The sequence below is a fragment of the Salmo salar genome, unplaced genomic scaffold, assembly GCF_965601325.2.
Source record: "Salmo salar unplaced genomic scaffold, fSalSal1 ptg000117l, whole genome shotgun sequence".
Taxonomy (NCBI): Eukaryota; Metazoa; Chordata; class Actinopteri; order Salmoniformes; family Salmonidae; genus Salmo; species Salmo salar.
In genome coordinates, this window is record NW_027675317.1 from 1,427,501 (window position 1) to 1,452,733 (window position 25,233).

At 40.1% G+C, this 25,233-nt stretch overlaps 1 protein-coding gene across 1 annotated transcript; it reads left to right on the plus strand.

The window, feature by feature from the left end:
* Positions 1 to 392: 392 nt before the first annotated feature.
* LOC145866007 (NLR family CARD domain-containing protein 3-like) lies at positions 393 to 23,859 on the plus strand. Its single transcript, XM_082970891.1, has 6 exons — positions 393 to 663; positions 1,072 to 2,836; positions 2,958 to 3,131; positions 16,083 to 16,256; positions 16,506 to 16,552; positions 20,410 to 23,859. Exons 1-6 carry the CDS (start codon positions 450 to 452, stop codon positions 20,931 to 20,933), a joined length of 2,898 nt encoding a protein of 965 aa, XP_082827017.1. The 5' UTR covers positions 393 to 449; the 3' UTR covers positions 20,934 to 23,859.
* Positions 23,860 to 25,233: the final 1,374 nt, after the last annotated feature.

Here is a 25,233-nt window from a genome sequence, read left to right on the forward strand (position 1 = left end):
CATTTATTTTGGTTGTTTTCATAATCCATAGGCTAATCCTTTAGTCCATTTTCATAGTCCTAAAACAATATTAAACAAACACAACGTTCCCTCCCTGTGTGTGTGTGTGTGTGTGTGTGTGTGTGTGTGTGTGTGTGTGTGTGTGTGTGTGTGTGTGTGTGTGTGTGTGTGTGTGTGTACTCCCTGGATGAGGAGATGTAATCTCATGTTTTGTCCACAGAAACCAACAGGAGAGATCAGAGTCAGAGATTCTCAGTGGTCAGTCTTCCCAGAGTCATCAAACAGACCTGGACTCTATATTCAGTGTATGTGGTCCTGTTATGTACATTTGTTTTTGTTTTCCTCAAGTAAAGTTGATCTGTCAATTATTCATGAATGTGTTAATGAGAAAGCATTTCTTCTCTTGCTTAACTTATTTACTTTATTTATTTCAGTTGCTTGAAGAGAAAATGATGACATTTGTGAAGAACGAGCTGAAGATGTTCAAGAGGATTCTTAGTCCAGAACTCCCAGAAGGCTATGAGAGTCAGAAGCAGGATAAGGAAGTGGTGGATGCTGAAGATGAGAAGCAGGAGAGCAGTGCCAGAGAGGGGGCTCTGAAGATCACACTGCACGTCCTGAGGAAGATGAACCAGAAGGAGCTTGCTGACACACTGGAGAAATGTAAGATCTGTCTGCCACATGTTGAATGCTGTTTTATAACATTTAAAAGCTGTAGCTAAAGTACAGCTAAAGTAGCTGTGTAACTCAATGATATTGTAGCAGCCTTAACACAACACCTAGTGACCTCATCAAGTAGCAGCAGGGATGTGTTGTGGTGATTAATTTAGAGAGAGAGAAGAGGAGAGACAGAGGACAGAGAGACAATTAGAGAGGGAAAGAGAGAGAGAGAGGAGGGAGGGACAACACTAATAATATCATCAATAATACCAATAATAACATAATGGAAACATTTATACAATCAGTTAAGAGAAGAAATTATTATAATTTAAACTTTATAACAGTCCTACAATACTGTAGGCATGAAAACAGATGTAATATTAATATCCTCTGTGGTATTTCTTTATTCAGATGAGCTTGCTGTGATTTGCCAACGTGAACTCAAATCTAATCTAAAGAAGAAGTTCCAATGTGTATTTGAGGGGATCGCTAAACAAGGAAACCCAACACTTCTCAATCAGATCTACACAGAGCTCTACATCACAGAGGGAGGAACAGGAGAGGTCAATAATGAACATGAGCTGAGACAGATTGAGACAACAACCAGGAAACAAGCAAGACCAGAGACTGCAGTCAAATGTAACGACATCTTCAAACCCTTAACTGGACAAGACAAACGTATCAGAACTGTGCTGACAAAGGGAGTTGCTGGCATTGGAAAAACAGTCTCTGTGCAGAAGTTCATTCTGGACTGGGCTGAAGGAAAAGCAAATCAGGATGTCCAATTTGTGTTTTCATTCCCTTTTCGGGAGCTGAATTTGATGAAAGGGGACAAACACACTTTGATTGAACTTCTTAATCACTTTTCAATGGAAACCAAACAATCAAGAATCTCCAACTACGACAAGTACAAAGTTCTGTTCATCTTTGATGGTCTGGATGAGTGCCGACTGCCCCTAGACTTCCAGAAGAACAAGATCTGTTGGGACGTCACAGAGTCAACCTCAGTGGATGTTCTGCTGACAAATCTCATCAAGGGAAATCTGCTTCCCTCTGCTCTCCTCTGGATAACTACCCGACCTGCAGCAGCCAATAGGATCCCTTCAGAGTGTGTTGACCAGGTGACAGAGGTACGAGGGTTCAATGACCCACAGAAGGAGGAGTACTTCAGGAAGAGATTCAGTGATGAGGACCTGGCCAGCAGAATCCTCTCACACATAAAGACATCAAGGAGCCTCCACATCATGTGCCACATTCCAGTCTTCTGTTGGATTTCTGCAACAGTCCTCGAACACATGCTGAAACATAAGAGAGAAGAGATGCCCAAGACTCTGACTGAGATGTACACACACCTTGTGGTGTTTCATACCAAACAGAAGAATGAAAAGTATCTTGGGATAGAAGAGACAGGTCCACACTGGAATAAAGAGAGCATTCTGTCACTGGGAAAACTGGCTTTTCAACAGCTTGTGAATGGCAATCTGATTTTCTATGAAGAAGACCTGAAGGAGGTTGGCATTGATGTCAATGAAGCCTCTGTGTACTCAGGATTGTGCACACAGCTCTTTAAAGAGGAATGTGTTCTGTACCAAGACAAGGTGTACTGCTTCGTGCATCTGAGCATTCAGGAGTTTCTGGCTGCTGTATATGTGTTCCTCTCATTCATCAACAACAATGAGAATCTCATGGACAAACTGAAAACAAAAGATGAGCCTGAAGTTACTTTCTACAAGAGTGCTGTGGATAAAGCCTTACAAAGTGAGACAGGAAACCTGGACCTGTTCCTCCGCTTCCTTCTGGGACTTTCACTGGAGTCCAATCAGAAGCACTTACGAGGTCTACTGACAAAGACAAGATGCAGCTCACAGAGCCATGAAGAGACAGTAAAGTACATCAAGGAGAAGATCAGGGAGAATCCCTCTCCAGAGAGGAGCATCAATCTGTTCCACTGTCTGAATGAACTGAATGACCATTCTCTAGTGGAGGAGATCCAAAGCTTCCTGAGCTCAGGAAGTCTCTCAAAACCCAACCTGTCACCTGCACAGTGGTCAGCTCTGGTCTTTGTGTTGCTGACTTCAGAAAAGGAGCTGGATGTGTTTGACCTGAAGAAATTCTCCAGATCAGAGGAAGGTCTTCTGAGGCTGCTGCCAGTGGTCAAAGCCTCCAGAGCTGCTCTGTGAGTAAATAGAATGACATTTAAGAACTTATCATCAGGAAGAAATGAATATCATTGTCCTTCTACACTACTGGTGTTAAATAAACAGTGTGTTTGTGAAGTCATGATGATCTTGTTGCAGGCTGTCAGGCTGTGGAGTCACAGAGAAAGGCTGTGCTTCTCTGGTCTCAGCTCTGAGGTCAAACCCTTCACACCTGAGAGAGCTGGATCTGAGTAACAATGACCTGAAGGATTCAGGAGTGAAGCTGGTCTCTGCTGGACTGGGGAATCCCCACTGTAAACTGGAGACTCTGAGGTCAGTATTCCTGTAGTTGGTCAACAAGTGATAACTGTTCACCAGATCCACATGTGTTTACCAGACACACATAGTCCACACCATATGTGTTTGGACAGTGAAGCTTACATTTTACATTTGGTGCTATGCTCCAGCATTTTGGATTTGAGATAGAATGTTTCATATTAGGTGACAGTACAGAATGTCACCTTTTATTTGAGGTTAATGGTGAGAGGTTAGCATGTTTTGTTGTGGTCTCAGTTATTGGTAATGGTGAGAGGTTAGCATGTTTTGTTGTAGCCTCTGTTATTGGTAATGGTGAGAAGTTAGCATGTTTTGTTGTAGCCTCTGTTATTGGTAATGGTGAGAGGTTAGCATGTTTTGTTGTATCCTCTGTTATTGGTAACGGTGAGAGGTAAACATGTTTTGTTGTAGCCTCTGTTATTGGTAATGGTGAGAGGTTAGCGTGTTTTGTTGTAGCCTCTGTTATTGGTAATGGTGAGAGGTTAGCATGTTTTGTTGTAGCCTCTGTTATTGGTAATGGTGAGAGGTTAGCATGTTTTGTTGTAGCCTCTGTTATTGGTAATGGTGAGAGGTTAGCATGTTTTGTTGTAGCCTCTGTTATTGGTAATGGTGAGAGGTTAGCATGTTTTGTTGTAGCCTCTGTTATTGGTAATGGTGAGAGGTTAGCATGTTTTGTTTTAGCCTCTGTTATTGGTAATGGTGAGAGTTTAGCATGTTTTGTTGTAGCCTCTATTATTGGTAATGGTGAGAGGTTAGCATGTTTTGTAGCCTCTGTTATTGGTAATGGTGAGAGGTTAGCATGTTTTGTAGCCTCTGTTATTGGTAATGGTGAGAGGTTAGCATGTTTTTTTTTAGCCTCTGTTATTGGTAATGTGGAGAGGTTAGTATGTTTTGTTGTATCCTCTGTTATTGGTAATGGTGAGAGATTAGCATGTTTTGTAGCCTCTGTTATTGGTAATGGTGAGTGCTTAGCATGTTTTGTTGTAGCCTCTGTTATTGGTAATGGTGAGAGGTTAGCATGTTTTGTTGTATCCTCTGTTATTGGTGATGGTGATAGGTTAGCATGTTTTGCTGTAGTCTCTGTTATTGGTAATGGTGAGAGGTTAGCATGTTTTGCTGTAGCCTCTGTTATTGGTAATGGTGAGAGGTTAGCATGTTTTGTTGTAGCCTCTGTTATTGGTAATGGTGAGAGGTTAGCATGTTTTGTTGTAGCCCCTGTTATTGGTAATGGTTAGAGGTTAGCATGTTTTGTTGTAGCCTCTGTTATTGGTAATGGTGAGAGGTTAGCATGTTTTGTTGTAGCCTCTGTTATTGGTAATGGTGAGAGGTTAGCATGTTTTGTTGTATCCTCTGTTATTAGTAATGGTGAGAGTTTAGCATGTTTTGTTGTAGCCTCTATTATTGGTAATGGTGAGAGGTTAGCATGCTTTGTTGTAGGCTCTGTTATTGGTAAAGGTGAGAGGTTAGCATGTTTTGTTGTAGCCTCTGTTATTGGTAATGGTGAGAGGTTAGCATGTTTTGTTGTAGCCTCTGTTATTGTTAATGGTGAGAGTTTAGCATGTTTTGTTGTAGCCTCTGTTATTGCCAATGGTGAGAGGTTAGCATGTTTTGTTGTAGCCTCTGTTATTGGTAATGGTGAGAGGTTAGCATGCTTTGTTGTAGCCTCTGTTATTGGTAATGGTGAGAGGTTAGCATGTTTTGTTGTAGCCTCTGTTATTGGTAATGGTGAGAGGTTAGCATGTTTTGTTGTAGCCTCTTTTATTGGTAATGGTGAGAGGTTAGCATGTTTTGTTGTATCCCCTGTTATTGGTAATGGTGAGAGTTTAGCATGTTTTGTTGTAGCCTCTATTATTGGTAATGATGAGAGGTTAGCATGTTTTGTAACCTCTTATTGTTAATGGTGAGAGGTTAGCATGTTTTGTAGCCTCTGTTATTGGTAATGGTGAGAGGTTAGCATGTTTTGTTGTAGCCTCTGTTATTGGTAATGGTGAGAGGTTAGCATGTTTTGTTGTAGCCTCTTTTATTGGTAATGGTGAGAGTTTAGCATGTTTTGTTGTATCCCCTGTTATTGGTAATGGTGAGAGTTTAGCATGTTTTGTTGTAGCCTCTGTTATTGGTAATGGTGAGAGGTTAGCATGCTTTGTTGTAGCCTCTGTTATTGGTAATGGTGAGAGGTTAGCATGTTTTGTTGTAGCCTCTGTTATTGGTAATGGTGAGAGGTTAGCATGTTTTGTTGTAGCCTCTTTTATTGGTAATGGTGAGAGGTTAGCATGTTTTGTTGTATCCCCTGTTATTGGTAATGGTGAGAGTTTAGCATGTTTTGTTGTAGCCTCTATTATTGGTAATGATGAGAGGTTAGCATGTTTTGTAACCTCTTATTGTTAATGGTGAGAGGTTAGCATGTTTTGTAGCCTCTGTTATTGGTAATGGTGAGAGGTTAGCATGTTTTTTTGTAGCCTCTGTTGTTGGTAATGTGGAGAGGTTATTATGTTTTGTTGTATCCTCTGTTATTGGTAATGGTGAGAGGTTAGCATGTTTTGTTGTATCCTCTGTTATTGGTAATGGTGAGAGGTTAGCATGTTTTGTAGACTCTGTTATTGGTAATGGTGAGTGCTTAGCATGTTTTGTTGTAGCCTCTGTTATTGGTAATGGTGAGAGGTTAGCATGTTTTGTTGTAGCCTCTGTTATTGGTAATTGTGAGAGGTTAGCATGTTTTGTTGTAGCCTCTGTTATTGGTAATGGTGAGAGGTTAGCATGTTTTGTTGTATCCTCGGTTATTGGTAATGGTGAGAGCTTAGCATGTTTTGTTGTAGCCTCTGTTATTGGTAATGGTGAGAGGTTAGCATTTTTTGTTGTAGACTCTGTTATTGGTAATTGTGAGAGGTTAGCATGTTTTGTTGTAGCCTCTGTTATTGGTAATGGTGAGAGGTTAGCATGTTTTGTTGTAGCCTCTGTTATTGGTAATGGTGAGAGGTTAGCATGTTTTGCTGTAGCCTCTGTTTTTGGTAATGGTGAGAGATTAGCATGTTTTGTTGTAGCCTCTGTTATTGGTAATGGTGAGAGGTTAGCATGCTTTGTTGTAGCCTCTGTTATTGGTAATGGTGAGAGGTTAGCATGTTTTGTTGTAGCCTCTGTTATTGGTAATGGTGAGAGGTTAGCATGTTTTGTTGTAGCCTCTTTTATTGGTAATGGTGAGAGGTTAGCATTTTTTGTTGTATCCCCTGTTATTGGTAATGGTGAGAGTTTAGCATGTTTTGTTGTAGCCTCTATTATTGGTAATGATGAGAGGTTAGCATGTTTTGTAACCTCTTATTGTTAATGGTGAGAGGTTAGCATGTTTTGTAGCCTCTGTTATTGGTAATGGTGAGAGATTAGCATGTTTTGTTGTAGCCTCTGTTATTGGTAATGGTGAGAGGTTAGCATGTTTTGTTGTAGCCTCTTTTATTGGTAATGGTGAGAGGTTAGCATGTTTTGTTGTATCCCCTGTTATTGGTAATGGTGAGAGTTTAGCATGTTTTGTTGTAGCCTCTGTTATTGGTAATGGTGAGAGGTTAGCATGCTTTGTTGTAGCCTCTGTTATTGGTAATGGTGAGAGGTTAGCATGTTTTGTTGTAGCCTCTGTTATTGGTAATGGTGAGAGGTTAGCATGTTTTGTTGTAGCCTCTTTTATTGGTAATGGTGAGAGGTTAGCATGTTTTGTTGTATCCCCTGTTATTGGTAATGGTGAGAGTTTAGCATGTTTTGTTGTAGCCTCTATTATTGGTAATGATGAGAGGTTAGCATGTTTTGTAACCTCTTATTGTTAATGGTGAGAGGTTAGCATGTTTTGTAGCCTCTGTTATTGGTAATGGTGAGAGGTTAGCATGTTTTTTTGTAGCCTCTGTTGTTGGTAATGTGGAGAGGTTATTATGTTTTGTTGTATCCTCTGTTATTGGTAATGGTGAGAGGTTAGCATGTTTTGTTGTATCCTCTGTTATTGGTAATGGTGAGAGGTTAGCATGTTTTGTAGACTCTGTTATTGGTAATGGTGAGTGCTTAGCATGTTTTGTTGTAGCCTCTGTTATTGGTAATGGTGAGAGGTTAGCATGTTTTGTTGTAGCCTCTGTTATTGGTAATTGTGAGAGGTTAGCATGTTTTGTTGTAGCCTCTGTTATTGGTAATGGTGAGAGGTTAGCATGTTTTGTTGTATCCTCGGTTATTGGTAATGGTGAGAGCTTAGCATGTTTTGTTGTAGCCTCTGTTATTGGTAATGGTGAGAGGTTAGCATTTTTTGTTGTAGACTCTGTTATTGGTAATTGTGAGAGGTTAGCATGTTTTGTTGTAGCCTCTGTTATTGGTAATGGTGAGAGGTTAGCATGTTTTGTTGTATCCTCTGTTATTGGTAATGGTGAGAGGTTAGCATGTTTTGTTGTAGCCTCTGTTGTTGGTAATGGTGAGAGGTTAGCATTTTTTGTTGTAGACTCTGTTATTGGTAATTGTGAGAGGTTAGCATGTTTTGTTGTAGCCTCTGTTATTGGTAATGGTGAGAGGTTAGCATGTTTTGTTGTAGCCTCTGTTATTGGTAATGGTGAGAGGTTAGCATGTTTTGTTGTAGCCTCTGTTTTTGGTAATGGTGAGAGGTTAGCATGTTTTGTTGAAGCATCTGTTATGGGTAATGGTGAGAGGTTAGCATGTTTTGTTGTAGCCTCTGTTATTGGTAATGGTGAGAGGTTAGCATGTTTTGTTGTAGCCTCTGTTATTGGTAATGGTGAAATGTTAGCATGTTTTGTTGTAGCCTCTGTTATTGGTAATGGTGAGAGGTTAGCATGTTTGTTGTAGCCTCTGTTATTGGTAATGGTGAGAGGTTAGCGCATCTTGTTGTAGCCTCTGTTATTGGTAATGGTGAGAGGTTAGCATGTTTTGTTGTAGCCTCTGTAATTGGTAATGGTGAGAGGTTAGCATGTTTTGTTGTAGCCTCTGTTATTGGTAATGGTGAGATGTTAGCATGTTTTGTTGTAGCCTCTGTTATTGGTAATGGTGAGAGGTTAGCATGTTTTGTTGTAGCCTATGTTATTGGTAATGGTGAGAGGTTATCATGTTTTGTTGTAGCCTCTGTTATTGGTAATGGTGAGAGGTTAGTATGTTTTGTTGTAGCCTCTGTTATTGGTAATGGTGAGAGGTTAACATTTTTTGTTGTATCCTCTGTTATTGGTAATGGTGAGAGGTTAGCATGTTTTGTTGTAGCCTCTGTTATTGGTAATGGTGAGAGGTTAGCATGTTTTGTTGTAGCCTCTGTTATTGGTAATGGTGAAATGTTAGCATGTTTTGTTGTAGCCTCTGTTATTGGTAATGGTGAGAGCTTAGCATGTTTGTTGTAGCCTCTGTAATTGGTAATGGTGAGAGGTTAGCATGTTTTGTTGTAGCCTCTGTTATTGGTAATGGTGAGATGTTAGCATGTTTTGTTGTAGCCTCTGTTATTGGTAATGGTGAGAGGTTAGCATGTTTTGTTGTAGCCTCTGTTATTGGTAATGGTGAGAGGTTATCATGTTTTGTTGTAGCGTCTGTTATTGGTAATGGTGAGAGTTTAGTATGTTTTGTTGTAGCCTCTGTTATTGGTAATGGTGAGAGATTTACATGTTTTGTTGTATCCTCTGTTATTGGTAATGGTGAGAGGTTAGCATGTTTTGTTGTAGCCTCTGTTATTGGTAATGGTGAGAGGTTAGCATGTTTTGTTGTATCCTCTGTTATTGGTAATGGTGAGAGTTTAGCATGTTTTGTTGTAGCCTCTATTATTGGTAATGGTGAGAGGTTAGCATGCTTTGTTGTAGGCTCTGTTATTGGTAAAGGTGAGAGGTTAGCATGTTTTGTTGTAGCCTCTGTTATTGGTAATGGTGAGAGGTTAGCATGTTTTGTTGTAGCCTCTGTTATTGTTAATGGTGAGAGGTTAGCATGTTTTGTTGTAGCCTCTGTTATTGCCAATGGTGAGAGGTTAGCATGTTTTGTTGTAGCCTCTGTTATTGGTAATGGTGAGAGGTTAGCATGCTTTGTTGTAGCCTCTGTTATTGGTAATAGTGAGAGGTTAGCATGTTTTGTTGTAGCCTCTGTTATTGGTAATGGTGAGAGGTTAGCATGTTTTGTTGTAGCCTCTTTTATTGGTAATGGTGAGAGGTTAGCATGTTTTGTTGTATCCCCTGTTATTGGTAATGGTGAGAGTTTAGCATGTTTTGTTGTAGCCTCTATTATTGGTAATGATGAGAGGTTAGCATGTTTTGTAACCTCTTATTGTTAATGGTGAGAGGTTAGCATGTTTTGTAGCCTCTGTTATTGGTAATGGTGAGAGGTTAGCATGTTTTTTTGTAGCCTCTGTTGTTGGTAATGTGGAGAGGTTAGTATGTTTTGTTGTATCCTCTGTTATTGGTAATGGTGAGAGGTTAGCATGTTTTGTTGTATCCTCTGTTATTGGTAATGGTGAGAGGTTAGCATGTTTTGTAGCCTCTGTTATTGGTAATGGTGAGTGCTTAGCACGTTTTGTTGTAGCCTCTGTTATTGGTAATGGTGAGAGGTTAGCATGTTTTGTTGTAGCCTCTGTTATTGGTAATTGTGAGAGGTTAGCATGTTTTGTTGTAGCCTCTGTTATTGGTAATGGTGAGAGGTTAGCATGTTTTGTTGTATCCTCTGTTATTGGTAATGGTGAGAGTTTAGCATGTTTTGTTGTAGCCTCTATCATTGGTAATGGTGAGAGGTTAGCATGTTTTGTAGCCTCTGTTGTTGGTAATGGTGAGAGGTTAGCATGTTTTGTAGCCTCTGTTATTGGTAATGGTGAGAGGTTAGCATGTTTTTTTGTAGCCTCTGTTATTGTTAATGTGGAGAGGTTAGTATGTTTTGTTGTATCCTCTGTTATTGGTAATGGTGAGAGGTTAGCATGTTTTGTTGTATCCTCTGTTATTGGTAATGGTGAGAGGTTAGCATGTTTTGTAGCCTCTGTTATTGGTAATGGTGAGTGCTTAGCATGTTTTGTTGTAGCCTCTGTTATTGGTAATGGTGAGAGGTTAGCATGTTTTGTTGTATCCTCTGTTATTGGTGATGGTGATAGGTTAGCATGTTTTGCGGTAGTCTCTGTTATTGGTAATGGTGAGAGGTTAGCATGTTTTGCTGTAGCCTCTGTTATTGGTAATGGTGAGAGGTTAGCATGTTTTGTTGTAGCCTCTGTTATTGGTAATGGTGAGAGGTTAACATGTTTTGTTGTAGCCCCTGTTATTGGTAATGGTTAGAGGTTAGCATGTTTTGTTGTAGCCTCTGTTATTGGTAATGGTGAGAGGTTAGCATGTTTTGTTGTAGCCTCTGTTATTGTTAATTGTGAGAGGTTAGCATGTTTTGTTGTATCCTCTGTTATTGGTAATGGTGAGAGGTTAGCATGTTTTGTTGTAGCCTCTGTTATTGGTAATGGTGAGAGGTTAGCATGTTTTGTTGTATCCTCTGTTATTGGTAATGGTGAGAGTTTAGCATGTTTTGTTGTAGCCTCTATTATTGGTAATGGTGAGAGGTTAGCATGCTTTGTTGTAGGCTCTGTTATTGGTAAAGGTGAGAGGTTAGCATGTTTTGTTGTAGCCTCTGTTATTGGTAATGGTGAGAGGTTAGCATGTTTTGTTGTAGCCTCTGTTATTGTTAATGGTGAGAGGTTAGCATGTTTTGTTGTAGCCTCTGTTATTGCCAATGGTGAGAGGTTAGCATGTTTTGTTGTAGCCTCTGTTATTGGTAATGGTGAGAGGTTAGCATGCTTTGTTGTAGCCTCTGTTATTGGTAATGGTGAGAGGTTAGCATGTTTTGTTGTAGCCTCTGTTATTGGTAATGGTGAGAGGTTAGCATGTTTTGTTGTAGCCTCTTTTATTGGTAATGGTGAGAGGTTAGCATGTTTTGTTGTATCCCCTGTTATTGGTAATGGTGAGAGTTTAGCATGTTTTGTTGTAGCCTCTATTATTGGTAATGATGAGAGGTTAGCATGTTTTGTAACCTCTTATTGTTAATGGTGAGAGGTTAGCATGTTTTGTAGCCTCTGTTATTGGTAATGGTGAGAGGTTAGCATGTTTTTTTGTAGCCTCTGTTGTTGGTAATGTGGAGAGGTTAGTATGTTTTGTTGTATCCTCTGTTATTGGTAATGGTGAGAGGTTAGCATGTTTTGTTGTATCCTCTGTTATTGGTAATGGTGAGAGGTTAGCATGTTTTGTAGCCTCTGTTATTGGTAATGGTGAGTGCTTAGCATGTTTTGTTGTAGCCTCTGTTATTGGTAATGGTGAGAGGTTAGCATGTTTTGTTGTAGCCTCTGTTATTGGTAATTGTGAGAGGTTAGCATGTTTTGTTGTAGCCTCTGTTATTGGTAATGGTGAGAGGTTAGCATGTTTTGTTGTATCCTCTGTTATTGGTAATGGTGAGAGGTTAGCATGTTTTGTTGTAGCCTCTGTTGTTGGTAATGGTGAGAGGTTAGCATTTTTTGTTGTAGACTCTGTTATTGGTAATTGTGAGAGGTTAGCATGTTTTGTTGTAGCCTCTGTTATTGGTAATGGTGAGAGGTTAGCATGTTTTGTTGTAGCCTCTGTTATTGGTAATGGTGAGAGGTTAGCATGTTTTGTTGTAGCCTCTGTTTTTGGTAATGGTGAGAGGTTAGCATGTTTTGTTGAAGCATCTGTTATGGGTAATGGTGAGAGGTTAGCATGTTTTGTTGTAGCCTCTGTTATTGGTAATGGTGAGAGGTTAGCATGTTTTGTTGTAGCCTCTGTTATTGGTAATGGTGAAATGTTAGCATGTTTTGTTGTAGCCTCTGTTATTGGTAATGGTGAGAGGTTAGCATGTTTGTTGTAGCCTCTGTTATTGGTAATGGTGAGAGGTTAGCGCATCTTGTTGTAGCCTCTGTTATTGGTAATGGTGAGAGGTTAGCATGTTTTGTTGTAGCCTCTGTAATTGGTAATGGTGAGAGGTTAGCATGTTTTGTTGTAGCCTCTGTTATTGGTAATGGTGAGATGTTAGCATGTTTTGTTGTAGCCTCTGTTATTGGTAATGGTGAGAGGTTAGCATGTTTTGTTGTAGCCTATGTTATTGGTAATGGTGAGAGGTTATCATGTTTTGTTGTAGCCTCTGTTATTGGTAATGGTGAGAGGTTAGTATGTTTTGTTGTAGCCTCTGTTATTGGTAATGGTGAGAGGTTAACATTTTTTGTTGTATCCTCTGTTATTGGTAATGGTGAGAGGTTAGCATGTTTTGTTGTAGCCTCTGTTATTGGTAATGGTGAGAGGTTAGCATGTTTTGTTGTAGCCTCTGTTATTGGTAATGGTGAAATGTTAGCATGTTTTGTTGTAGCCTCTGTTATTGGTAATGGTGAGAGCTTAGCATGTTTGTTGTAGCCTCTGTAATTGGTAATGGTGAGAGGTTAGCATGTTTTGTTGTAGCCTCTGTTATTGGTAATGGTGAGATGTTAGCATGTTTTGTTGTAGCCTCTGTTATTGGTAATGGTGAGAGGTTAGCATGTTTTGTTGTAGCCTCTGTTATTGGTAATGGTGAGAGGTTATCATGTTTTGTTGTAGCGTCTGTTATTGGTAATGGTGAGAGTTTAGTATGTTTTGTTGTAGCCTCTGTTATTGGTAATGGTGAGAGATTTACATGTTTTGTTGTATCCTCTGTTATTGGTAATGGTGAGAGGTTAGCATGTTTTGTTGTAGCCTCTGTTATTGGTAATGGTGAGAGGTTAGCATGTTTTGTTGTATCCCTGTTATGGGCAATTGTGAGAGGTTAGCATGTTTTGTTGTAACCTCTGTAACTTTCTCACTCATTATTATTGATGATTCGTTTACGACCAAACACTAATCTTTGACTACTAACCTGATCCCGGTATTGGGATTTATTGTCAAGAGACCATGGCAGGAAATTCAAATCTGCAAGAATCTAAGAATTTCAATTTCTCAAACAATCAACTATTTTTCACCATTTGAAAGATAAACATCTCCTAAATCCAACCACATTGTCCGATTTCAAAGAGGCTTTACGGCAAAATCATAAAGTTAGATTATGTTAGGACAGTACATTGAAAATAGCTGTGTGTAATCTTTTGTCAATTCAAAGACAGGCGTCACCAAAAGCAGATAACCAGCTAAAATTATGCACTAACCTTTGATGATCTTCATCAGATGACACTACTAGGACATTATGTTATACAATACATGCATTTTTTGTTCCATCAAGTTCATATTTATATCCAAAAACAGCATTTTACAGTAGCGGTGAAATTCAGATTTTTTTTCTCCCTCAAATGCTTCCGGTGAATCAGCGTTACAATTTACAAAATTACTATTCGAAAACATTGGTCAATTATAATATTGTCATTCAAAGAATTATAGATGAACATCTCGTAAATGCTACCGCATTGCCAGATTTCAAAATAACTTTACTGGGAAATCATACTTTGCAATAAACGGGGTGCTGTGCTAAGAACAATAGGCTAGGATATACAGGATAGAACCATCTAATATCAATAATACTATTGTCAATAATCCCTTACCTTTGATTATCTTCATCAGAAGGCACTTCCAGGACTCCCAGGTCCACAACAAATGTGGTTTCTTTCGACAAAGTTCATAATTTATGTCCAAATAACTCCAAGTTGTTCCATGTTGTTAGGCGTTCAGTAGGCTCCTCAAAATGTAGGGCGGGGGGGGAAAAGTCACGACGAAAAGTAAAAAAAAAATCTATTTACGTTCGTTCAAACATGTCAAACGTTGTTTAGCATCAATCTTTAGGGCCATTTTTAACGTGAAACATCAGTAATATTTCAACCCGACCTCTCCTGTGTCTTGAAAAACGTTTTTGAAAAATGTCTCGCCTCACATGCACGCGCAGGTGTGGGCAATAATGAAGTGACGACCTCCCAGGGACGTCAACTTCCCTTCCTTGTCATCCGGTCTCTGTTCATCATAGACGCTTCAATCAACTTTATAAAGATCGTTGACATCTAGTGGAAGCCGTAGGAAGTGCGAAATGAATCCTTTGTCACTGTGTGATCTATTAGCAATGACTCGAAAATAGTACAGCCACAAAATTCTCATTTCCTGGTTGTATTTTTCTCAGGTTTTTGCCTGCCATATGAGTTTTGTTATACTTACAGACACCATTCAAACAGTTTTAGAGAATTCAGAGTGTTTTCTATCCAAATCTGTTAATAATATGCATATCCTAGCTTCTGAGTTGGTGTAGGAGGCAGTTAAAAATGGGCACATATTTTTTTCAAAATTCTCAATACTGCCCCCTAGCCCGTAGAGGTTAATACACTATAAGTATATTGGTCAGAATACTTATGACTTCTTCAAATGGGGAGACAGGAAACATAAAGTGTTTTCATTTTTAAACGTGAAACAGACATGTATTAAAATACCCTCAAATAAAAGGTGACATTTTATACAGTCACCTCATATGAAACATTTGATCTCAAATCCAAAATGTTGGAGTATAGAGCCACATTTAAAATGTCAGCTTCACTTTCAAAATAGATATGGTGTGGACTGTATACTCAATACAATCTAAATCTGATACCTCACTGTCTGTCTTTTGACTGATACTGCTTTTAAACTGGTCTGGTCAGTCTACTCAAATATTTGTACTATACATGTTTCTATCTGCAGGCAATACTTTGATCATTTGTCATTTTTAATGATGATATATTAATTTACGAATAGATATGGAAGGTTTCATATGTTTAAAAAATATACTGCCACTATTTTCACCACCAAAGAATAGCAGTGTGATTTTAATATGATTTGACTCTTTGCAGGCTGTCAGGCTGTCTAGTCACAGAGGAAAGCTGTGCTTCTCTGGTCTCAGCTCTGGAGTCAAACCCCTCACACCTGAGAGAGCTGGACCTGAGTAACAATGACCTGAAGGATTCAGGAGTGAAGCTGCTCTCTGCTGTACTGTGGAATCCCCACTGTAAACTGGAGACTCTGAGGTCAGTATTCCTGTAGTTGGTCAACAAGTGATAACTGTTCACCAGATCCACGTGTTTACCAGACACACATAGTCCACAGCACATGTGTTTGGACAGTGAAGCTTACAGTTTAAAATGTGGTGCTATGCTCCATCATTTTGGATTTGAGATCGAATGTTTCATATTAGGTGACAGTACAGAATGTCACCTTTTATTTAAAGGTATTCATACATATACAGTCGTGGCCAAAGGTTTTGAGAATGACACAAATATTATTTTTCACAAGTCTGCTGCTTCAGTGTCTTTAGATATTTTTGGTCAGATATTACTATGGAATACTGAAGTATAATTACAAGCATTTCATGAGTGTCAAAGGCTTTTATTGACAATTACATGAAGTTGAAACATAACCCAAAACACAACCAAAACAAACTGCAAATCATACCAATGAGTAAACCAACCAAATCCTCAACTTGTGACTACTTTAATACACTATAAGTGAATTGGTCAGAATACTTATGACTTCTTCAAATAGGGGGACTAGATACATAAAGTGCTTTTATTTTTCAAAATGGTGAAACAGATATGTATGAAAATACCCTCAAATAAAAGGTGACATTATATACTGTCACCTCATATGAAACATTTGATCTGAAATCGAAAATGTTGGAGTTTAGAGCCACATTTAAAATGTTATCTTCACTGTCAAAATAGATATGGTGTGGACTGTATACTCAATACAATCTAAATCTGAGTCTTTTGACTGATGCTGCTTTTTAAACTGGTCTGGTCAGTCTACTCAAATATTTGTACTATACATTTTTCTCTCAACAAGCAATACTTTGATCATTTGTCATTTCTAGTAATGATACATTATTTTATGAATAGATATGGCAGGTTTCAGGACACTGATATATCTGAATATGTAGAAAAAATATATACTGCCACTATTTTCACCACCAAAGAATGTCAGTGTGATTTTATTATGATTTGACTCTTTGCAGGCTGTCAGGCTGTCTAGTCACAGAGGAAGGCTGTGCTTCTCTGGTCTCAGCTCTGCGGTCCAACCCCTCACACCTGAGAGAGCTGGACCTGAGCTACAATCACCCAGGAGACTCAGGAGTCAGACTGCTCTCTGCTGGACTGGAGGATCCACACTGCAGACTGGAGAAACTCAAGTATGTAGAGGGTTTATGTCAATGTTCATATCAGACATGTTTGACTTATCAGGCTAGTTATGACAAACATTCTTAACACCACTTGGACAAAGTTCTATGCTGACTCTGTGTGTGTGTGTGTGTGTGTGTGTGTGTGTGTGTGTGTGTGTGTGTGTGTGTGTGTGTGTGTGTGTGTGTGTGTGTGTGTGTGTGTGTGTGTGTGTGTGTGTATCACTCATTGACTGTCTGTTCTTCTGCTTACCGCTACAGTGTGGAAAATGGTGGAGAGAACACAATGAAACCTGGGCTTAGAAAATGTGAGTGTTGACTGCTGTGAGGAATATGACAAAGAATAAGTCCTAATTCAAGTGTGTGTGTCCTGTGTGTGTGTGTGTATCCTGTGTGTGTGTGTGTGTGTGTGTGTGTGTGTGTGTATATCCAGTGTGTGTGTGTGTGTGTGTTTGTGTGTCCAGTGTGTGTCCAGTGTGTGTGTGTGTGTGTCCATCCTGAAATGGACAATTATGAATGGGAACATATTGGCACCGTACGAAACATATACACGATGTCCAATACCACTCAAATGGACGGCATTTATTTCAAAGCTTATGGCAAATCTCATATGGAAAATGCCAAGTGTCACACAGCAAAAATCCATAAGATGGCAAGCGCGCTCCACAGTAAATTGTCATATTGCAAATGCACATCAAGTCAAGACCCAAGGGTCAAATTTTGAAAATGTGAAAAAAAAAACACAAAAATGTATCACCCTCTAAAAAAGTGCTCTCTAGACCGTTTTTCAAAATTCTTTCGATTTTTTTTGTCAATTATATATGTATAAGAACTGTATGAACATACCTTTGTCATATTATATTCTCATATTTTTTTTACTTGTCCATAAGGCATATGTTTTGCCAATTTGCAATATGATTTCATAGGAAGTCAAACGTCGAAGTCAAAAGTCAGTGAACCATTCCCAAATGCCATAAGAAATGTCCAAATGCAATATGAAAGTATTGAAAGTGCCAAATCAGGATGTTATGTCCATTTGCCATGTGCGATCATAGGAAGTTGGTTTCCAAACCCAAAAGTCAGTGAACCATGTCCAAATGGCATTTATACTGCCCGAATGACATATAGCCCTATGTTAAGCCATGAATCAACCTAGATGGTCTATGTGTCATGTATGATGAGGGAGAAGTGGGACTCTGTTGTTTTTAACATTTTGAAAAACGTCCAAAATGACCAGGGGCGCCCCCTATTGGATGGGCATGGGTGGGGGGTGCTCCCTACCCAACCGTAGACCCCTTGCTCCCCCTAAAGGCATTAAAAAACGTTTTTAAAATGTGCTCCTGGTAACCCATTCCAATCACCAGGTGCACGGCTGTCCATTTGCAATATGTTTTAATTTGACATGCTCAAAAATACTGCAGAAATGCAAAATTGACTGGCCCGATGAACTCGGGATGGCCGGGCAGTGCTAGTGGGTCCTCTCCATCGCTCGTTGTGTTGATTTCATCATGTCCATTTGGTGATGTTTTTTCACTGTTGAATCTTATTGCAAATGGACACAAGTCAGCCAGCAAGTCACCGTCCATCAGTCAATTAGATATCATTCTGACACCAAACTGATACATACTGACACCACACCAACTTTTTCCAATTAGTTTAGCAGCCAACTATCACATATTTCAGAGCAGTTCCATAATTCACAGCATCTTCTGTTTAACCTCTCTGGGCTAGGTGGGACGAATTCGTCCCACCTACGTAACAGCCAGTTGAATCCTGTGGCGCGATTTTCAAAACCTTTGAAATGCTATTACTTCAATTTCTCAAACATATGACTATTTTACAGCTATTTAAAGACAAGACTCTTGTTAATCTAACCACACTGTCCGATTTCAAAAAGGCTTTACAACGAAAGCAAAACATTAGATTATGTCAGCAGACTACCCAGCCAGAAATAATCAGACACCCATTTTTCAAGCTAGCATATAATGTCACAAAAACCCAGAAGACAGCTAAATGCAGCACTAACCTTTGATGATCTTCATCAGATGACACACCTAGGACATTATGTTATACAATACATGCATGTTTTGTTCAATCAAGTTCATATTCATATCAAAAAACAGCTTTTTACATTAGCATGTGACGTTCAGATCTAGCATACCCCCCGCAAACTTCCGGGGAATTTACTAACAATTTACTAAATTACTCACGATAAACGTTCACAAAAAGCATAACAATTATTTTAAGAATTATAGATACAGAACTCCTCTATGCACTCGATATGTCCGATTTTAAAATAGCTTTTCGGATGAAGCACATTTTGCAATATTCTAAGTACATAGCCCAGCCATCACGGGCTAGCTATTTAGACACCCGGCAAGTTTAGCCTTCACCAAAATCACATTTACTATAAGAAAAATGGTCTTACCTTTCCTGTTCTTCGTCAGAATGCACTCCCAGGACTTCTACTTCAATAACAAATGTTGGTTTGGTCCCAAATAATCCATCGTTATATCCGAATAGCGTCGTTTTGTTCGTGCGTTCCAGAAACTATCCGAAATGGTAAATAACGGTCGTGCGCATAGCGCATTTCGTGACAAAAAAATTATAAATATTCCTTTACCGTACTTCGAAGCATGTCAACCGCTGTTTAAAATCAATTTTTATGCAATTTATCTCGTAGAAAAGCGATAATATTCCGACCGGGAATCTGCGTGTCTGTAAAATGAGGGAAAAACAGAAAGATGGGGGCGGACTGTGCATGCGCCTAAAGCCCTTTGTCCCCTGATAGACCACTTAGCAAAAGTGCTCCTGTGTTTCAGCCAGGGCTTTGAATTACGTCATTCAGGTTTTTCCCGGGCTCTGAGACCCCATTGGAGCTGTGGGAAGTGTCACGTAACAGCTAAGATCCTGACTTTTCAATAAACAGAAACAAGAAGAACGACTCCTTGTCAGACAGGCCACTTCCTGCATGAAACCTTCTCAGATTTTTGCCTGCCAAATGAGTTATGTTATACTCACAGACACCATTCAAACAGTTTTAGAAACTTTAGGGTGTTTTCTATCCATATGTAATAAGTATATGCATATTCTAGTTACTGGGTAGGAGTGGTAACCAGATTAAATCGGGTACGTTTTTTATCCGGCGGTGAAAATACTGCCCCCTAGCACTAACAAGTTAAACCATAATAAAAACATAAAACACATAGTTACGTTCTAGCTGTGGGTCCAGTTCGGACATTATGTGTAGGCCTAGCTGAGGCGACACCGAATCCTAAGTTTCGGCTCGATAGGTCATTTGAAGCCCGAGCAGCGACCTTAATTGGTGCTGAAAATCCACATTTTCCGGGAGTTGCTACGGGGTCCTTGAATGAAACGTTAGGGTCCATCTCTATGGGCCGAGGCGGTTTCAATGCACCTAGTCTTGCGACTCTGGGACTTTTTTAAATGTCGTCATTTTTGTGATGTTATTGCAAATGTACGAGTCTGTTTCTCGGTCTGAGAACCTCCTAGAGCCACGTAACTCACCGTGCACTATCGACTTGAGCTCTAGAACAGGTTTCTAAAGTTTCAGAGCTCTAGGTCTGACGGTTCTTTGATAGTTCAAATGAAGTTAACTATTGCAGGCAGTGTATGTCTCTAAGCCCCACACTGTGTTACTATGGCCTAGATGTGTATGTGTGTTAGTTTGTTTTGCAAATCTGATGGGATAAATGACTGATTTAGAGGTTCATGAGGGTTGCCTAATCACACATATGAAGTTTTGGAAAGATGTGACTTTTTTAACCCTTCGAAACAGCCCCTATGCCCCCAATTTAAGGCACTTCCGGTTGGCACAGGAAGCTAAAAGTAAACACATATCCTCATTGGGGTAGGCTTTTACAGAATCCTGAGTTGAATACAGTGATTTTCACAAACTGCAGGTTTGGTGCATCAAAACACCTTTAGGGTGAATTTAACCACTTCCGGTTGCTCCAGGAAGCTTAGAATCAACACAGGTAGACCTCATAGTATAACATATGATCATTCAACAAGTCTCAAGTTACCTTAACTTCTCCTTTTGATACCTAGAAACATCTACATTAAATGAATTAGTGAAAAGTGAGTTAACATTCTAATGTGAATGATGATGATTTCTAATATTGTGTCTGGTTTCATCCATCAGATGTCTGTGATCTCACACTCGACCCAAACACAGTAGACAGACGCCTCTCTCTGTCTGAGGAGAACAGAAAGGTGACATGGAGGAGAGAGGAGCAGCCGTATCCTGATCACCCAGAGAGATTTGTGGGATGTAGACAGGTGCTGTGTAGAGAGGGTCTGACTGGGCGCTGTTACTGGGAGGCAGAGTGGAGTGGGAGGGAGGCTGTTATAGGAGTGACTTATAAAGGAATCAACAGGAGAGGAGAGGTTAATGACTGTTGTCTTGGATGTAATGACAAGTCCTGGAGTCTGACCTGCTCTGACAACAGTTACTATGCCTGTCACGATAATAATTCCACTACCATAGACGTCCGCTCCTCCAGCTCCCACAGAGTAGGAGTGTATCTGGACTGGCCAGCCGGCACTCTGTCCTTCTATAGAGCCTCCTCTGACACACTGACCCACCTGATCACATTCACCTCCACATTCACTGAGCCCCTCTATCCAGGGTTCTGGGTTTATAATGACTCCTCAGTGTCCCTGTAAATAATAACCTGACACACACACACACACACACACACACACACACACACACACACACACACACACACACACACACACACACACACACACACACACACACACACACACATATACACACACTGGACACACACACACACACACACACACACTGACACACACTGACACACACACACACACTCACACTGGACACCCACATACACATACACTGGACACACACACACACACAGTGGACACGCGCACGCACACACACACACACACACACACACACACACACACACAGATACACCCATTGAATAAACATACACACACTGGACACATTCACATACACACACACACACACACACACACACACACTGGACACACACACACACACACACACACACACACACACACACACACACTGGATACACATACACACAATGGACACATACAATGGATTCACACACTGGACACACACTGGACAAACACGCTGGACACAAATACACACTGGACACACACACACACCAGACACACACACACTAGATACACACACTGGACACACACACACACACACACACTGGACACACACACACTGGACACACAAACACACACACACACACACACTGGATACACACACACACACACACACAGGATACACACACACACACACACACACACACACACACACACACACACACACACACACACACACACACACACACTGGAAACAAACACACACTGAACACACACACACACACACATACACACACTGGACACATACACAATGGACACACACACACATGCTGGACACACATATGCAAACACACACACAGACACACAAACACACACACACACTGGACACACACACACAGACACAAGACAGACACAAGTGTTCTTCTCTTCTCAGGAAGGCCAAGTCTGAATATTTTATGTCTGTTACCACTGATAACCTGAATGACCCTAGAAAGTTTTGGAAGGCTATTAAGTCTATGTCTGGTAACAGTAATGTTAATGAATTACCATCATGTGTATTGAAGGACTCTGTTGCTATATATGACAAAACTGAAATGCTGAATTGTTTCAATGAGCACTTTGTATCATCTGGTAGGCTGTTTGATTCAGTGTCCTCTGTCTCTGTACAACCTTGTGTTGATGAACCAGTGAGAGCTGGTCAAACTTTTAGCTTTTTGCCATTCTCAGTGCAGGTGGTACATAAGGCCCTGAAATCCTTAGATCAGAGAAAGCCTGCAGGTCCTGATCTTTTGGATCCCTGCTTTTTAAATCTGGCAGCTGATTTCATAGCTGAACCACTTGCATATCTGTTTAATCTAACCCTGGAATGGAATGAAATTCCAAAGATCTGGAAATCAGCATTTGTCCTGCCACTTTTAAAAGGGGGAGATCCAACTCTTTTAAATAATTATAGGCCAATCTCAAAGCTGTCACCCCTGGTGAAAATACTTGAAACCCTTGTGAGTGACCAGCTAAAAGAGTTTTTATATACTAACTCTATTTTATCAATGTACCAATTGGGTTTCAGGAAGAAGCATAGCACAATTACAGCAGCCATGATGGTTTTAAATGATATCACTGAAGCTCTTGACAAAAAACAGCATTGTGTCTCACTTTTTATTGATCTCTCTAAGGCTTTTGATACAGTTGATCATGCTATACTAAGGCAGAGATTGTTGAGTGTAGGTCTTTCAGAGCATGCAGTTGCATGGTTTGTTAACTATCTGTCTGATAGAACTCAGTGCACTCAATTTGATGGGCTTAGGTCTGTTAAATTGTCTGTCTTGAATGGTGTGCCCCAAGGCTCTGTACTTGGTCCTCTCTTATTCACTATTTATATAAATAATTTAGACAAAAATGTCCAAAATGCACAACTTCATTTTTATGCTGATGATCCTGTTATTTACTGTTGTGCTTCATCTCTTACAAAAGCTTTCCAGAACTTGCAAACTGCTTTTAATACTGTTCAACATACCTTGTCTCGATTGAAGCTTATCCTGAATACTGACAAAACTAAACTAATGGTGTTTTCTAAAGCAAGAAATAGACCTCTGAACCTTTCACCTATTACTACCTGTCAGGGCAATGAGATTGAGGTTGTAACCTCATATAAATATCTTGGAATTTTGATTGATGATGGCCTCTCTTTTAAAATGCATATTCAACAACTTACAAAAAAATTGAAGCTGAAATTAGGATTTTATTTTAGGAATAAGGCTTGTTTTTCTTTTGAAGCCAGAAGGAGGCTAGTATCAGCTACATTTATGCCTTTACTAGACTATGGGGATATTTTATATATGAATGCTTCCGCTCAGTGTTTGAGATCAATTGACACCCTTTACCATGGCACTTTGAGATTTATTTTAAACTGCAAAACCCTTACGCACCACTGCACTTTGTATACCAGGGTTGGCTGGCCTTCTCTAGTCACTCGTAGGCTCAGTCACTGGTATACTTTTATTTACAAAGACATTTTGGGTTTACTACCTTTTTATTTGGGCATTTTTATTGTTCAGAAATGTGGTGGGTACTCTCTTCGTTCGCGGGACTTTATCCTGCTAACTGTTCCAAATGTCCGAACTGAATTTGGTAAAAGGGCTTTTATGTACTCTGCACCATCGTCTTGGAACGTCTTACAAAATACTTTTAAACTGGAAGAACTGGTCCTGATTGGTGTTTTTAAATCACTGATGAATGATCTGGAGACTGATTCCCTGACATGTCAATGTTTTTAATTTGCTGTTTTTGATTTTGTTATACTCTTGTGAATTCTATGGTTTTTACTAGATTACTTGTAGTTTTTCATGTTTGTCTGTAATTTTTGTAATGACTTGGCGCTGCCTATCTTGGCCAGGACGCTCTTGAAAAAGAGATTTTAAATCTCAATGAGCCCTTCCTGGTTAAATAAAGGTTAAATAAATAAATAAATAAAACTGCATCTGGCATCAATGTCCTCCATGAAGATGAGATTGATGTTCTGGCCTCTCATCTCCTCCTTCATCTCTCAGCAGGTTCACTGCATCTGGCATCAATGTCCTCCATGAAGATGAGATTGATGTTCTGGCCTCTCATCCCCTTCATCTCTCAGCAGGTTCACTGCATCTGGCATCAATGTCCTCCATGAAGATGAGGTTGATGTTCTGTTCTCTCATCCCCTCCTTCATCTCTCAGCAGGTTCACTGCATCTGGCATCAATGTCCTCCATGAAGATGAGATTGATGTTCTGGCCTCTCATCCCCTCCATCTCTCAGCAGGTTCACTGCATCTGGCATCAATGTCCTCCATGAAGATGAGGTTGATGTTCTGGCCTCTCATCTCCTCCTTCATCTCTCAGCAGGTTCACTGCATCTGGCATCAATGTCCTCCATGAAGATGAGATTGATGTTCTGGCCTCCCATCCCCTTCATCTCTCAGCAGGTTCACTGCATCTGGCATCAATGTCCTCCATGAAGATGAGGTTGATGTTCTGTTCTCTCATCCCCTCCTTCATCTCTCAGCAGGTTCACTGCATCTGGCATCAATGTCCTCCATGAAGATGAGATTGATGTTCTGGCCTCTCATCCCCTCCATCTCTCAGCAGGTTCACTGCATCTGGCATCAATGTCCTCCATGAAGATGAGATTGATGTTCTGGCCTCTCATCCCCTCCATCTCTCAGCAGGTTCACTGCATCTGGCATCAATGTCCTCCATGAAGATGAGGTTGATGTTCTGTTCTCTCATCTCCTCCTTCATCTCTCAGCAGGTTCACTGCATCTGGCATCAATGTCCTCCATGAAGATGAGATTGATGTTCTGGCCTCTCATCCCCTCCATCTCTCAGCAGGTTCACTGCATCTGGCATCAATGTCCTCCATGAAGATGAGGTTGATGTTCTGGCCTCTCATCTCCTCCTTCATCTCTCAGCAGGTTCACTGCATCTGGCATCAATGTCCTCCATGAAGATGAGGTTGATGTTCTGGCCTCTCAGCCCCTCCTTCATCTCTCAGCAGGTTCACTGCATTTGACAAACTACAGAAGAAGTACATCATTATCTGCACTAAATACAATTTACTAAATTACCTAAATTAATCAAGACTGAAATAAAATACTGAAAAAGAAACTGAAAAAAACTCCCTATTACTGCATCCCACCTTTCACCCTTTTTCATGTTCAGGAAGTGAAGCGGGTGGTCATGCTGGCAGGAAACCCCAACACGCCTGTCTCCTACAATTTCCTTGTTTTGGGTTTGGACCTGATGGCATTGCCTGCTTGAAATCCATGGCAACCCTAAAATATCTATAATAATATAAAGTACAATACAAGTATTATGTAC